We start from the raw sequence: 16,728 nt of genomic DNA, 5'->3' as shown, positions 1-16,728 counted from the left end.
CAGATGTCGTTGATGGAAGTCCAAAATATTGTATAAGATAAGAATATATGTTACGTGACTTTTGGAAATTATATATATATAATTAATATATATATATATGGGATATGCATAACAGAAGTAGATAAAGTATTGACATAATCCATTAATATGTTTGGACTGGTTTACACATGGTGGCCCCAGCCTGATCATCCCAGGAACACTTGAGACCACTGTTAGCCTGAAACTACTGCCCAAATTTCAGGTGCCATCAGAAGATCAGAGTAGCCACATAACATGACTGATAGGTAGAGGTGCTGATTCAAATGAACAGTGACCCTGTGCTCTCCTGAGATCTTCCCACTGGAGCAGTCTCATGTGTGATCTGGCCCGTTTCAGTTCCAAGTGCCGTTTTTTTTATTACCAGTGCAATGGCAGTATGTGACAGCTGGAAAACCCTTGACGATACTGGTCTCTCTTTGTACAGAGTATGCACAGCCACTGGTGGGAGGAATTGTTGGCACACTTCACCAGAGATCAACCTTTAAACCTGAAGAAGGAAACGAAACAAGCTATGCTGATATGGATCCTTACAATTCACCCGAGCAAGAGATTTACCATGCCTATGCTGAACCGCTACCTATCACTGGACCAGAATATGCAACACCAATTGTGATGGATATGTCAGGTCATCCTGCAGCTCCTCTGGGCATTTCTACTGTATCTACTTTCAAAGCTCCAGGAAATCAAGCCGCTCCCATAGTTGGGGCATACAGCAAACTTGTTTCCAGATCAGATAGTTCATCGCCTACTCGAGTACTCTATGACACACCCAAAGGAATGCCAGGACTCAATCCCACAGATGAGTTGGTATACCAGGTACCACAGAACATGCCACATTCCACAGAGAATAAAGAAGATGTTAGCTAGAGAATGTGGCTTTCAAAAATTAAATCCTTTGGAGATCACTTTTTGCGTTGGAAGAAAAATGTGTGACTTGGTGGGAGCCCAGAAAAAAATGAGTCAATTACCCTTTTGAGGGTCTGTACACAACTACTGCTTTCCTGTTTATAGAATGATGGGCTTTCCATTCACTACTGATGGGCACTACATTTTTTTGCTAGACAGGTGTGAGGAGCTTTCAAAGATGCTGAATCGCTGAGTGTAAATACATGTTCCACAACAGATATATAATGTGCCACTATAGATATATAATTAATCAAAATGATCTATGGTCCATGAGCCAAGAAAAGGAAAGGTACTATTCTGGATATAGAAATAGTCACTGAGTCCCAACAAACCAATTTCAAATTAATTGATATCTAGCAGGCTGGTATTTTCATAAGGCTTCACATTGTAAAAGTAAGCTGATTATTGTGCTTCCTGTAACAGGAAGTTAGTGGCAATTATAAGGAAAATTGATCCCTAAAATTAACAAGTTTCCTTTGTTGATTTCTTTTATGAAATCAACTGGTAGTGTGGAAAATACCTGGAATCTCTGGCAAGCATGACTTGCTGTACACTAGTAATCACTCTCTGTTGATCCCTTTGGAGTAGTTTCGTATGAATGCTGTTCTTCCTACTATTTGGGTGCTCCTTGCCACTTCCTAGGGGGGGTGAATTCCCTGAAGATGATACATTTTCTAAAATTTGTTACAAATTTACTAAAATTTGTAAAAGGGACCTTACTGAGAATCCTTGGCTCAACTAAAACTATAATTTCTTTAAAAAAATAACCCCAAAGCCCTCCAATGATGGCCTCAAACAGCAAAAAAAAAAAATTTTTTTATTTAGATTAAAGGAAGGGATATTTTTAAGGAGGGAAGGATAAGTTCACTTCTATAAAACATAAGCACACTGGCATCATTGCATGTAGGTTTTTAACGTAAATCAGGGTGTCTTTACATGCATAGATGAAAAGCTTGGTTTTCCCAATATGATTTTAGGTATATGCCCTAAGAAAATGCATATATGTATTGATGTCATGGAGCCTTCTGAATGTGAGATGGCGATTAGATTGAAATATAGCAATGTTTAAAGTATTGGCATTTGATCTACTATGTATTGCATAAAAAATATCTTTTTCACCCCTAGATTCTTCAAGTTCAAAATTATACCATTTCATTCGGGACTAAAGGTATTTCACCTTCTAACTCCTAGTGAGATTATTTTTCCAAGGTTTATATACTTGAAACTAGTTAGTAACTTTTGTGCACAATGAGAATTGCTGAAAGCATAGCTGTATAACCTACAAGCCAGTCTCCCTTTGGCCATGCTTTAAATGTGTATATATTTTTTACAAAGCACATTAGGGTGACATGAAAAGAATGCTTTGTTTTTATTGTATTATAACAGCACTGTAGCGATGATGTAGAACAGATAAATGTGATATCCCCTCTATACGCAATAGCCCAGTTTTATGGACTTCATTATGAACATATAGTTCAAAAGAATATTGGGTGTTATCCCATTGTGTTCATCTGCTGTCAGCAGATTGTCCACTTGCAGAATGAGACTTTCTCCCTTCCTCTCGTCCTCTGCACAGACACCAAATCTTCAGAGAGAGAGAAGCTGGCAGGGGGTTAAAGGGTAAGGAAGCCAAAATCCACTTGAACTGTATTGGATACTGCCCATTTCTATTTTTCTTGTGGTCTGTATTGTTGAATGCACAATATATCTCAATGTAGCTGGCTGGAAAGGTAAATCATGACAATCACAACTCTTAAATGTAGTTAGTACTCCTTAGCCCAGCTTTCTCTAGCCTGGGGCCGCTTCGGATGTTGAGGACCACGCTATAGCTGGGACTGAAGCCCATTACAGCTCGAGAGCAACAGCCTTAGTCCAATACTTAGTTTCAGCAGTATGGCATGCTGGTTCGCTCTTGTGCTTTGTTCCATTTATATTTTGTTTATTTATAAAAGTGATAACATAACTTATTTTTATTCTGTAAACTACGGTACACCGAGGCTAAATGTGTGGCCTAAGAAAGCTTTCAGAATATGTGTATATGTAGACTCTATTCTATGGCCTAGTCTATAATTTCTTGCTTCGTTTGGTCCAATGGATATGGGTACATATCTGCCAGGTTGGATTCAACGAAATCTATGTTGAATATATGACACCCTAATCGTGTCATTGTCTATCTCTGTTAGGGTCTCTAGACTCAGCTGTCCTACTCTTACATATCTGCATCTTTGAAAACCATACTGTAGAAATAGCACATTTGCAACAGTGATTTCCACCTCCCGCCATTGCCAAAAGGTGATTCATTTCTGGAAGTAAAATTCAAGGGATTAACTCTTTTAAGTTCAGATGGTAGCACTCGTGCACCTTGCCAGTCAAAACATAGTTCCTTAGCTCGGTTATGAATGGTTATAAATCACTTCTTGGTTACAAATTGGAATCAGAACCCTAAATTCTTCAAAAACCTGAGATTGCAATTGGATTCAGTGGCACACATCAAGCAAACAACTACTTGTAAACAGAATTAAAAACTATTACCTTTATTTATTGACAGTATTTATAAATCACTCTTCTGCATATGTTACAAGGCAGTGCACCAAATGCTACATTACAAATAGCAAAGTAAACTATGTCAAACTCTAAAATTAATGGCAGAAAAGCAACAGGAAAATAATCCTAGCTGATTTCCAAATGCCTAGTGGAATAGAACACAACCTAGGTTTCCTAGATACTAAAAATTCTTCTTAGAAACGTATTTTCTGCGCAGATTCTAAACAGATGGTAGCTATCTTTAAAGGAAAACTAGGCAGCAATCTTGTACCCAATTACCTAGTTGTAAGCCCAGTGAACTGAATGGGGCTTATTTCTGATTAAACATGTTAGAGTGTTTTAACTTGAATGTTGCACCAGTTAGAGTGGCTTGGTATATTTGTACCACGCCAAAGTATAGAATTCTGTATGTGTGATGTTTCTTACAAAAATTGACAAATGTACATACAAGAGACTACCAGAAGCCACGGTAGGGCTGTTTTTGAAAGCTGCCTGTTACTGGAATTGTGCACAAAAGTGTATATCCTTAGTTTGAAGTCTTGCAGGTATCCAAACCCACAAACCTTAGTACAAGCAAGTCCACCTCCACTGTATGTTGCAGATATAAGCTTGCCAGCACATAAAATATTACAACAGTATAAAAGGAATGGTGTGCGCGCTTGAATGTATCAAAATTAAATGGCCGATTAGATGAAAACAGCTTTCTTGATTTACTGCCCCTGTATTTTAGGTACTAACTTATTGATTCCTGAATGTAAGACACACAGCACAGGCAAGTATCCACACAAGTGTTTTGGGGTTTAGGCTCACTGTTGGTATTGTCTCAAGGTATGCAGAGGGGTCACTAGGCTGGTGCAGGTGAGATGGGTGCAAATAAGTGTCGAGTGGCTGTTTTCCTAGAATGTACTTCCTTACCTCAGCATGTTCTGTAGTCACTCTGTATATGTTGCTAGAATTTAGATAATATGAATAGCAATTTTTTAATGTATGTGTTAAAACCTTTTAATAAAATGCACAATGTGGAACTCATGATTCTTGTACAGGAAAAGTAAGCAGATTCTATTTTGGAGCTTAATGTCGCTGAATATCCCAGCTGATGGAGAGTCAGTTACAGCTACATTTTGGCAAGCACTTTCTGTTTGGCAGATTCTGATTTTATCTTGGGGGTACTGTTTGTGGACATGAGAACCTCAGTGACAATATGCAGGTAAGACACAACACAACAGACTCACACATTGTTCGGATGATTTGGAGCAGCCTGATCCTATCGCTTACCTGTGCAAACAGGCCTGTTCTGTCCTACCCCATCTGCCTTGATAGCACACCGTTAAAAGAGCGCTGATAATTTTTGAAAGGAGTTATCTTAGTCAACCATTTCCCCCCTTGATTAATACTGGAACGATGGTACCAGACAGATGAGTTCTGTTAAGTACATCTTCACAGAACGCCTAATTTACATAATTCACTGCCATAAAATACAGTGGTACCTCGGGTTACAAACACCTCGGGTTACAGACTCTGCTAACTCGGAAGTAGTACCTTGGGTTAAGAACTTTACCTCAGGATAAGAACAGAAATTGTGCGCCGGCGGCAGCGGGAAGCCCCATTAGCTAAAGTGGTACCTCAGGTTAAGAACGGTTTCAGGTTAAGAACAGACCTCCGGAACAAATTAAGTTCTTAACCCGAGGTACCACTTTATGCTGATAGCCACATGCTTAGATAAATCTACTGAGATTAGGTCTATATAGTGATTTTCACCTAAATAGAAGCCCCAGGTTCAGAGGCAGTATTCCTCTAAATACCTGTTGCTAGTTAGGCAAATCTTCTTCTTCTTTGGCACTCACTCATAGCTGAGTAAGATTGTCTTCCATGAACATGGTCTTAACAATGAGTCCGTAAGTGACTGTGGAGGCCAATTCTGGATCCACACGTCCTTCCACAGTGGGGACATTGGTTTCCGAACAGGAGTTGATCACAAATAGCATAGTGTGGGGGGCTGTTGTCTTCATGGGGCTTCTTGGAAGCATTTGGCTGGCTACTGGGTGACACATTACTGGGGCTGAATGGATCCAGCAGCTCTGCTCTGACACCCTTAACCACTATGTTGAGAATTATATAGCACAAGACTAAGAATGCACAGCGCATGTGGAGTAAAGCCCCACAACTTTGCACCAAGAAAACCCAGCATGTCTCCTTCCTTGTCATTAATACTTCCTTGTCATTAAAGTCCACAGAGCATTTCTTACAAGAGGGATTTAACTGCAACTTTTTTGCTGTAATTCTAACTTGACATTGCCTGGCGCTTTTTAAAATTCCCTCCTGGTGGCAGCTGGCTATGGTGCCATTTATTGCTTTATCTCCTGAAGTGTATAAATGCCACTGCATGCTGCGAAATAAATCACTCTTTAATCTCTCAGAGGCCAGTATTTGGGAAAGCTGTATATAATTTTGGTACAGAGCTTTTCAATACGAAAGATGAACTAATGGAAATAGACATTTTAATGAGCAGATTCATGTGTAACACTACTTACACTGACAGCTTCTTCCTTTTTAAACTCTACATTTCTTGCAATGTGCTGTTCTGCCTATGACACTTTCGGGAACAGAGTCACTGCTGCAGAGGATGTGCAAGAGGCCAGGGATCCACATGGCTGTTACCTGAGAACTTGCGTGAACTTTTAACCTAGCTGTAAACATTCATCAGACCAAATGTACTGGAGCAGTTCCTAGCCAAGCATTCATTATACTAAGTACTAGATGAATTCAGACAGGAACTCAGCCCATTGCTGCGTGAGGCGAGACTTCACATACTCCTTCCTTCGAATATTACTGTTTCTAAACTTCCGCCTGTGTTCTGCGTAAACCATGGTTTGCCACTGCATCCGTGCACCATCTGCAGAATGATTTTAGCAAACCATTTGCCTTTAAACAAGGTTCCAAAATCCAAAACTGTCTTTTGGAGTCCTGGTTTAAGGGCCGATGATGGTGTGTTGAGAATCAGGAAGGAAATTTAGGTATCTCTCAATTCTGGTCTCTGACTTGGCAGGGCACTTGTACTATTTTTATCAAGTAAAGGGAACCGTCCTATAGTCCCCTGTTGGGGTTTTTCCTGGATTTCAAGTGAGCCACTGTAAGGATACAACTTGCCAGCAGAGTCACTGCACCAGTAACCGTGTAAGCTATTCCCAGAAAAGGATTTTTTCCTCCGCTCCATGTTACTGTTGAGAAGACCACCTGCTTTTCTCCTTTGAACTTTGAAACTGGGAAATCTGACAGGATGATGTTAAAGTTTTATTAACAGTTTGGAACATACATGAGTATTAAAAGATGCCGAAGGGCTAGGTATTGCTAACAGGATTAGATCCATTATTATTATTATTTAGCACCTACAATGCAATAGGCATATTTAAAAGGAATACATGTAGTTTTTCACAGTTTACTCTCCTTGTTGTAATACACATCTTCTATTCATGGGACACTACCACTATTATCAGCCTTTTCTAGTGGGGTGCTCTACAGAAGCTTTGAATTGGAACTCCCATCTGCTTCAGCAGCCATGGCCAATGGTCAGGGATAATGAGAGCTACAGTCTAAAACATCTGTAGAGTACCAGGTTGGGGAAGACTGAGCTAGACAAACGGAGATCTGCATCAGCCCACTGTATGTTTTCTCCGCCCAAGTGACAAGCAGAAGCTCTCCTCAGAACTCAGCTACATTTCACAATGAACTGCATGCATTATTAGCCTGCCAGGTAGCGTTCTGGCTATTACCCTCACCGCCTACAGAAAATCTCCCAGGACATTCTATACAAGATCTCAAAGTAGCTGTATTACTACAAAGGAATTTCAGAAATAGACTGGAAAGAGAAGCTGCTGAATTGCAACTCATTACCAAACTTAAAACCATGGAGAGACCTGGTCTGAACAAAGACATTGGATTCTTATCTCATTATACATGACAAAGCCATTTTTCACCTTCTCACCCCTTGCTTTTTCCTGTAAGACCTATTGCAGTCGTTAAGAGTCGTCAACAGGCTCATCACAGCTATCTGCCAACCACCCATTCCCACCACCCTTCTGAGTAGTACCCCTCCCCACCTTCTCACTATATAGAAGGATCTGGCAACTTCTGTTTCAGTGTATCTGAAGAAGTGTGCATGCACACGAAAGCTCATACCAAGAACTAACTTAGTTGGTCTTTAAGGTGCTACTGGAAGGAAAAAATTTTTTTTGTTTTGACTACAGAAAATCTGCCAATTATAACCCACATAGCTAAAACGTGCAGAGTATAAAACATGACACAAACCCACACAGAAAGGATACTATAGGATATTTGTAGCCCGTACGTCCCTCCTGGGAGCCCATTTGCAAACTGCCTGATGCGACTGAGGCGACGGTAAAGATTCTTGAATGTAGGAAAGGCTGATACACGCATCCAGATGATAAAGTCTTCATTTGTGTAGCCATTGTTCTTTTTGTTTGTTTCATCTAATAAATATACTGGTTTTTGCCAGTAAGGTGGTCTTGCTGTGCCTGAGATAGATGGGGGGGGGGAGCGAGAGAGAGAGAGAGAGAGAGAAATGAATAGCTATAGGTGAACCAGCTACCCCTACTTTTATATATTTCTTATAGTCTAACCTTAGTCTCACTAGTGGGTAAGCATGCCTCAGCCTTCGCTGATATGGTGCTCTCAAGATGTTTTGGACAATTGTTCTCTTCATTCTTGACCACTGGTCATGCCGGCTGTGGCAGACGGGACCTAGAGTCCAACAACACCTGGAAGGTCCAAGGTTCAGGAAGTCTGACCTAAGTAGTCTAAACAAAGGGTCTTACTCCCTAGTAAGTGAGTACTGAGTTATATGCAGCCATCACAGACATACTTATGAAGGAGTATGTCCCACTGTTCAGCGGGGCATGCAGGATTGCCTTGTATGTCAAGCAATATACCAGGAATGTAGCTTCAATAAAGTTGCTTTTCCAGTATGCATATAAGGTGGAGCAGATTTGCATCCATTGGCCCTGCTCCTGACCTCAGTTGAAGCGGGAAATTTAAGCGTGGTTAACATCAATATTGAGGCACCTCTTTAACCATGTTTAAAGCAAAAGTGCACTGCAAATGGGCACATGTTCTGGGAAGGAAAGGGCACACCGTTTTGTGGTGGTGTCCCAGGTGCTCGGCCCTGGTGGAAAAAATCTGATGCATTGGCCTTGAGAAAAGGTAGACGTGTTGGGTTACATTACATCAGGGATGGGGAAACCTTCCAAGGGCCACTTTCCCTCCGGGGCAACCTTCCAGGGGCCACATGCCAGTAGTGGGTGAGGCCACAGGCAAACAGGCAGAGCAACAAGTGAATGATTCACATTTCTACAGCAGGTTAGTTTCTTCTGTCCTCCATCCAGACAAGCAAGAGGCATTTAAAAGGTAAAGGTACCCCTTCCCGTACGGGCCAGTCTTGACAGACTCTAGGGTTGTACGCTCATCTCACTCTAGAGGCCAGGAGCCAGCGCTGTCCGCAGACACTTCCGGGTCACGTGGCCAGCGTGACGAAGCTGCTCTGGCGAACCGGCACCAGAGCAGCACACGGAAACGCCGTTTACCTTCCCGCTATAAAGCGGTACCTATTTATCTACTTGCACTTAAGGGTGCTTTTGAACTGCTAGGTGGGCAGGAGCTGGGACCGAAGGACGGGAGCTCACTCTGCTGCGGGGATTCGAACCACCGACCATGCGATCGGCAAGTCCTAGGTGCTGAGGTTTTACCCACAGCGCCACCCGCGTCCCCTAAGAGGCATTTACTTGTTTGTTTAATTTAATAAAAATTATATAACACTTGATTGTGGGGGGAAACCTCAAAGCAATGAATGAAACTTCAAAAGCATGATCAAAGTTCACAGGCACATTCCAGCCAGGTAAAAACACTTAGGTCTGAAGCAGAGCTAGTGAAAAATGTAGTCAGGAAAGATTTCCAAGGGCCACATAAGAGGCCTGCGGGGACAGTTTTAGAAAGCCCATTAGCTGCATTTCAAAAACTGAAGAACCACCTTTCAGCTAATGGGATCATTCTTACCATCAAATGCAGAAGACAAGTTGTGTGCAGATGGATTGTGAAATTTCACATTTTTATCTGTCCACCAGGCATTCCCTTGCTTCAGAAGTGGGACTTTGACAGCCTTTACAGAAGCAGGATAGTAGAACAGCTGTATTGTATCTGTATGGAAATTAGAAACTGATTTAATGCTAAGTCAGTACTGAATGCCTTTAATTCGACTATTTTAGCTGATCTAAGAGAATATGGTCTCTTCCATCCACACCATACATTTAAACATCCACACCATACGTTTAAAGCACGACATTAAAAAACCTCCAGTGGGGACTGTGTGATGACATCCTTACATTTCTATCATATAGAGAGAAATCTGCAGTTCAAATAGATAATGAAGATTGCGTATTCAGGTAAATATTATCAGATGCACGTAGCACTCACCATTGAACATGCTGTTTGCAATTGCACCACATGGAGCTATAGGTGTCCCGTTTTCATAAGTTGCAAAAGGTGCACAATTGCTGTTCTGAATCTGTATTCAAAACCATAATGCAATTAGGAGCACATTTCTCTGAAAAATCAAGCCATAATGTTAAACAATGCAGCTATTCATAAACGGCAGGAAATGTGTTCTGAAAAAGACACGTCTTTTATCTGGTGATGAAAAATCAATGGCGAAAGACTGTCACACTATGCCAGGGAGTGTATTTCCTAGTGTGGCTGCTACCAGTTGCCAAAGGACTCTCCCTCTCGAATGTTTACATTGCCCACCTCACTCAGCATAACATTACAAAGTCCAGACAATGAATGACAAGCACAACATTCCTGAACCAGCTAGACTTCTTTCTGGTCAATAATATATTAAGAATTACTACCCTTAAAATGGCATCATGTGATTAAAAAAACCAAACATCAGAAGTACTAAAAGAATTTCAAACCACCTTACGTTTGCCTTCCGACCCAATAGTTGTGCATCACTTCTGGAAAGGACATAGCGACGATGGTTCTGATAAAAATTATGCAATCCATAGTACATGAAGACATCACCCTGCAATTTTTTTTAAAGGGACAACATGTAGGAATTAAAAAAGGAGTTTCGAAGCTAAATCTGGCAAACTATTGACAATAGCCAATATGAAGCGAGACAGTAATTTGAATGTCCAAGATCTAAGTGCCACCAAAAGCCCTAGAGACCTTTGATGGGCAAGAATTGGTGTGACTCCAAATCACTAAGCCCAAGAGACAAGCCTAAATTGTTACTTTATTGGTTTGTGGAGTAAGGCTAGCAATAAATGAAAATGATCTCTTCCGATTACTCCACAAGGTCTTCCTCTAATGTTCATTGCTTGATGCGCTCGTGAAATCAGTCAAAACAGCGTAGACAGGCTGCTCTGATTGCCTGACATTATTTCCACAGAGGCAGTTCACATCCTCAGCTGCGGAATTCAGCACTGATTGAATAAACTGAAGGATAAGCTCCTGAGAGATGGGCTTGGATATGGTAAGGTAGGGTGCCAAATGCAAAAGAAGACAGGGCTCCTGCACCTTTAACAGAAAAGGAAAATTTGACAGGTGTGGCCTGCATGACAAATGTCCTCTTTTTGTATCTGGTCACGCTACGCTAATGGTTGTAGCCCTAGTCATTGAATGACAAGAGCTAACACACTAAAATTGCTTAAAATTGGATAGATGCTAAAAGTACTATAGGGTGCAACCCAGCCAATAATTGAAACACTGAGGTTCCATTGATTTTACAGTGAGAATTATGCATGTGCTTAACACACTCCCATTGAAATTACTGTATAAAAGTGTTTAAAACATTTTTTGAGCGTTTAGCTGAGTTAAACATTTCAAAACGTTTACTTCAAAATCATTCTGGTTTCCTTAGGATCAATGTATTTTTCTTTATTCAATGGCCTTAAAATATTTGAGGTTTGGTAGGTAACATTTTCCTTTCCTCCTGTAGTTAATTTTAATGCTGCTCTTGTGTTGCTTATTTTAAAAAAACCAACCTATTATTCACTTTTCCACAATCACTTACCTGCATGCTTTCCTGAAGTGTGAAGTTGGTGAAACACAGGCATTCCTTCTCCCAGTTTGATGAGTTTTCACGCAGCTTTGAGCAATGTGAGCATATATCGGAATAATTAATCTGCCAAGAAACGAAAGAAACAGGTCAAGTTATTGTCATCATTGCAAAAGGAGAACAACATCTCCAAGCTTTAAAGGCATAACAATTTGGCCTTTGCAGATTTCCATGAGAAGGTCAAATGTGACATTTGTCAGGTCAACTAAATGGCCTCACAGGAGCTTTCAAGTTATGACAGCAATGACATGCCAAGACGTGTCCTGAATAACCCCTTTGGAACATCCTTCCCCCTAAAGTTCTTCAAAGTCCAAGCATCTTCCACTGGCAAATACTATTTCTATTTAGTTGAAGCCCACTTTTAATGTGTACGCAATCATGTGTTTTTAATTACATCTATTCTACAAGAGAAGCTTGCCACTTATTGTGGTTAATAGTACTTCTGACTCATTCTTCACCAGAACATCTCAGAGTAGATTACAGCATTTAAAAACACAACAGTTAAACAAACAAACAAACACAACCCTTAAAAGAGTAAAAAACACCCCTGTGGAGAACAGGCCTGGAAGCTTGTCTAACGGCACCCCAGTATTGTATTTGAAATATTTATAACTCACCTTTCCACCAATGGTCTCAAAGGCAGCTGGCCTACAGATACAATTTAAACAAGACCATTGCCAGGTCCATCTGTAGTCTCTTCAGAATGCTTAACTGTTAAATAATCTGGAGGGTCTACCTTTCCCAACTTCTCTAGACAATGGTAGACCTGTTGGTCCAAAAGCCAGTTCAGATATTCTATCCATTCATTTACTTAAGCTGCTCACACCAGTGTAATGCTTTTAAGTCTGGCCTCAGATCACTACCTCACTCCCTCGATGTTACAGTGCTCACCAATATAGACTACTTACATTATTGATTCCTTTGCGAAAGAAATAAAGAACATAATAGCCAAAGTGGGTATTGAAGTCAGGTCTCTGGGAGCCAAGGTCAGTACTTCCACTTTTGGGATTGCACCAAAATATTTATTTTATGGCTTTAGGATTAATGAGGACATCATATACAAATGTTATGAAAATGAAAATGAAACAAAACAAAATAAATACACTGTAAATTTCTATTTCACTTATACACAAATACAGTCTACCAATATTGTAATGCATGCTTTCTAGCACACAATGAAAGCAAACCTTTATTTCTTTGACTCTTGTCGCAGCCAATAGCAGTACAATTCCCATCACAAGGCAGAAGACGCTGATGATAAAGAAGCTGGGGAGGACGAGCTCTGGGGTGAGCTGGGGCTTCCAGGCTGGGAGCCTCTGTTGTTTATATGCAGTATTATCAGGGCATCTCGATGGACGGTTTGGTGAAACGGTGCTCTTTTTATTCATGTTGATGCCGGACAAGTCTTTGGTTGGCCTTGTGTCGTACCGTAAGGTATTTTTCATCTGTTGCTATCTACTTAGCATTTTTAAGAACCTTGGTAACTTCCTGGAATTACTTATTAACTTGATCCATTTGATTGGGAATAACGCCCTCCTTGTACTTTATTGTCATAATCACCTTTAGCCAGCCTGCGCCATCCTCCTGCTGGTGTACTTTAACCTGACTGACATCTGCTAGGTTCCTGCACCTGCCACTGCTTCCTGCACAAGGCTGCCACCCTTTTTGCTGTTATTGATGTTCCACACAGCTCAGGACACAATTTAGTAGGATCATCTGCATTGGGCTATTTGGAAATCCTGCACGCAGGGTGGTACATTACTCCTCAGATTTTCTGTCTGTCAAATTTATTAGCTGACTTAACTGCGTTTTTGTGATGACCAATGATTTTCAGCATATAAATTTTACCGACTGACACAACTTAAGGCTTCCCTTTCTCCCTGCCTTCACAGATTCCAAAGCTGCATTGAAACTGAAGTAAAAGGGCAGATTTTGCTAATAACAAGTAGGGTGAGAATCAAGTGACAGACAATGGTTACACCAGCTCTGCATTTTTTCTGGGGCCAAGTAAGCATCCTACTCACAAACAGCATCCATTTTGCTTCAAGTTTCCTGGTCTGCATATCTGCCATAAGAACGAGTGTTTGCTACCTGATACTTTGAATTCACAGTGGCAGATTCCAGATTACAACGACCTATGGTAATGATATTAGTAACACGGGAGTTCCCCTGAAGAAAAACAAGAGGGGTAGTTATCCCTATACATTGACAATTTATGATCACTGGCACTGATCTTTAAGTATATTTTGGAAATACTTTAGCCATGGTTCTGCCACAGTACAGATGATCTATTGGAGGTTACTTCCTTCCAGAAAACTGAACTGTATTGATATGCAGAGCTGCAGAAGAAAAGCTCAGGAGACAATACTATCATCATTATTAACAGTAAAAATTTATGTATTTCCTTGAGTGTTTTGTACACATGTATCATGTTAATCATTGCAACTGCTCTTTAAAGCAAGCTGGCACTATTATTTCTAAACTGCAGCTTATTAAGCTGAGATATGTACACCCAAACTGGCCTGGAGGCTCATTCAAGCATTCCTAGTGAGCTTGTTGCTGAAATGAGATTCCCCATGACACAGTCTCTTACCCACTAGCTTATACTTTTGAATAAATCTTTTGAGTTAATAGTTACTTTATGTGCTGGTGGAAAAATCTGTGTTGACTTTCGATTTCATATTATACATGAACATTTCAGTAGAGGACTCCATACAAAAGCCAGCTTTATTGCAAAAGAATTAAGGGTGACAAAAGGGTTTCCACTATATGCATTTCAAAATTAAAAAGCAACCTCAACGTGGGCAGACTGAAGGATGAGTTGAATTCAAGGGCAAACATATCTAAAAGAGTCCCACTTTCACAGAGCCCTCTCTGCACAGTTTGATCAGTCCCATTTCCAGAAGTTCAATGGTTTCTTTCCTTATCTGAAGAAAAAATAAAAAAATAGAGGATTAAGGTTACCAAGGCCGGCGCTTCCATGAGGCGAGGTGAAGAACTTTGCCTCAGGAGGCTAATCTGCCCATTCCTCCCCACCCCAGCAGTTGTCAGCCCCACTGCAGCTTCACCTGTGCCACCACTGCAGCACCACCACTGTTCTCACCACAAAAGCCACGCCCCCACTGCTGCCACTGCATCATGGTGACAGCACAAGTGCAGCTGCAGATTTAGGGTACAGTTGCAGTGGCTGGGCCAGTGGCAATCTGGGCACAATGGTGTAGTCAGGGAGAGGCCCAAGATCTGTGGGGGAGCAGCAGGGCATTTTGTCTACAGTGGCATAATGTTCTGGGCCGCCCTTGAAGGTTACTGCAATACCCCTATGCAAACATTTATTGTGCTGTCTCTCTCACGAGCTCACATAATCCAGCCAGCTGATACCTTACCCTTCTCTTATTTTTAATGCTGGCACAACACTCCCCTCATTAAACATGTACTTATGAAACACCATTGGTTAAGTAACATGCCTGCAAACTTGCAGCTTGTCGCTTGCCCATGGCAGTTAACAGTTCCTTCTGCGTTAGGAGTTTGTCAGGTCCACTGCTCAAGTCAGCCTGGGCAACACTGTCTGCATGTGGGAGGCTAAGCAGACTAGTAAAAATTAAAAAATCTTGAGCTGGTCTGCAGGGAAGTTTTAACCTATACCTGTTTGAAAGGTCATCGGGGTAACTGACAGTAAATGATGTTTCAATTACAAGCATTTTGGCTGGAAAGCAAATTCAATAAAACTCACGTGCATATTAGTCATTTTGCCAGCTGCATCAGCTGCTACTGTAATAATTTCACATTGAAAAATGCCACAAGGGGGCACCTTCTTGCTTCAGTTATGAAAATTCATTGCAATCTTTAGTAGTTGACTTTTCTGAACATTGAGAAAACCAACGGGCTTACTATATTGTGACATTTTCAACAGCTTGGTAAAACAAGGCTTAAGAGTGGAAAGGTCAAACGCAACACATTTAGTGCAAAAGAGGCCCTGGCCACATTCACACATAACAATTATCCTTGGGTTAATCAACCATACTGTGCATGGATTGCTTGCTAGTGCATTGATCCTGATTGTTTCTGCTTCATTCTTCACTTCACATGTGTGAAGTGTAAAACCAGGAAGGGAAAAGCTGAATGCTACTTCTAAATCCAAGATTTTGGCTTTTTAAATAATAATAATAACAATAATTGAACAGGAATTATAAGTGAACAACATTTAAAGAGGGATAGCAATCCTGGCTTATTAGGGTCAAATACACCACATCTCCAGATATTCAGACATAACACAAAGCTTGCCCTTTCCTGGTTTGTTAACCAGCTTGTGAAAAGTGTGATAGAATGGATTTGCTGCACCAGAGGGCATCTCATGCATCCTATGGTTCTTGGTGTATCATTACTGCAAATGCTGCTTCCATGTATTAAAGGGCATTTTCTGACCGAGGATGTAGCTAAGTGCCTGCTGGTTTGATAACATATAAAGAACAGTGTTTGCCATAAATTACAAGGCATAGCAATCAGCACAGTTCACTCACAACCCAACCCTAAACATACCCGAGGGATTAATACCAAGTTAAGTATGCTTTGGACTGTTTTAGTGGGATATAAACATATTCTAATCAAGATATCTTTTAGTTTTGGTTTCGGTGGCACAGGAGAAAATAGGTATAAATCATGTGATGCTTGTATACATAGATTATATACATCTATGCAGTTGCATGTCACAGTTTTGTACAGTATTTTGTACTTTTCAACTGTATTTTTCTTTTTAAAATTTCAACTGTAATAAAGGGGGAAAGTATGCTTGGGAGTACAGCCTTAAAAGTACAATTTTCCCCACTAAGCCACCAGATTCTGATCATAAATTCAGTTTACTGGATCAGATGATTTGCCCTATTATGGAATTGTGTTTTTTTCAAAAGAAGGTAAGTGTAAGTGTTAAATATCAAATTGCTTTGTCCTCCTTAGGTAGAGGGCAGGAGTTAACAAAGTACGTATGTGAAATCTGCTAGAAGAATTTTTGTTCTGTTCTCCAGGCTTACCTCTAACGGATTGTTGTTGTTGTTGTTGTTAGACACTCTATTTGAAAATCCTACAGTCTGGAACTTTTTGAAAGCAGCAGGAGGACT

At 40.7% G+C, this 16,728-nt stretch overlaps 4 protein-coding genes across 12 annotated transcripts in view; 2 read left to right on the top strand and 2 right to left on the bottom strand.

The window, feature by feature from the left end:
- The window catches only part of DCBLD2 (discoidin, CUB and LCCL domain containing 2), a 37,537-nt gene extending 33,019 nt beyond the window's left edge, over positions 1–4,518 (top strand). For 5 of the 7 annotated variants that reach the window (XM_083611561.1, XM_083611560.1, XM_083611563.1 and 2 more), the window contains exon 15: positions 464–4,518. In XM_083611561.1, coding sequence (XP_083467687.1) covers positions 464–906 — 443 coding nt within the window. In that variant the 3' untranslated portion in view covers positions 907–4,518. The remainder of the gene's footprint in view (positions 1–463) is intronic. The other 2 variants (XR_014547551.1, XM_083611565.1) reach the window with 2 other exon arrangements.
- LOC310761566 (cell cycle control protein 50C-like) lies at positions 3,834–13,062 on the bottom strand (the record flags this gene model as incomplete). 2 transcript variants are annotated; one of them, XR_014547559.1, is made up of 8 exons in its annotated part: positions 3,834–4,976; positions 5,198–6,758; positions 7,812–8,021; positions 9,556–9,696; positions 9,973–10,063; positions 10,478–10,579; positions 11,573–11,683; positions 12,805–13,062. XR_014547559.1 is itself a non-coding variant. In XM_083611692.1 (7 exons), 7 exons carry the CDS (start codon positions 13,060–13,062, stop codon positions 6,574–6,576), a joined length of 1,098 nt encoding a protein of 365 aa, XP_083467818.1. In that variant the 3' UTR covers positions 3,834–6,573. The 2 variants fall into 2 exon arrangements, 1 of the variants encoding a protein (XP_083467818.1); XM_083611692.1 differs by having other exon boundaries at positions 3,834–6,758.
- FILIP1L (filamin A interacting protein 1 like) overlaps positions 4,656–16,728 on the top strand; it is a 185,149-nt gene continuing 173,076 nt past the window's right edge. The window contains exon 1 of the mRNA XM_083611479.1: positions 4,656–4,696. Coding sequence (XP_083467605.1) covers positions 4,671–4,696 — 26 coding nt within the window. The 5' untranslated portion in view covers positions 4,656–4,670. The remainder of the gene's footprint in view (positions 4,697–16,728) is intronic.
- Positions 14,326–16,728, bottom strand: part of CMSS1 (cms1 ribosomal small subunit homolog) — a 180,056-nt gene continuing 177,653 nt past the window's right edge. For both annotated transcript variants that reach the window (XM_083611740.1, XM_083611741.1), the window contains exon 10: positions 14,326–14,544. In XM_083611740.1, coding sequence (XP_083467866.1) covers positions 14,461–14,544 — 84 coding nt within the window. In that variant the 3' untranslated portion in view covers positions 14,326–14,460. The remainder of the gene's footprint in view (positions 14,545–16,728) is intronic.

The sequence above is a fragment of the Podarcis filfolensis genome (assembly GCF_964270895.1).
Source record: "Podarcis filfolensis genome assembly, chromosome: 4".
NCBI lineage: Eukaryota > Metazoa > Chordata > Lepidosauria > Squamata > Lacertidae > Podarcis > Podarcis filfolensis.
Note: the sequence above shows the minus strand (reverse complement) of the source record. Positions and strands in the feature narration are given on the sequence as shown.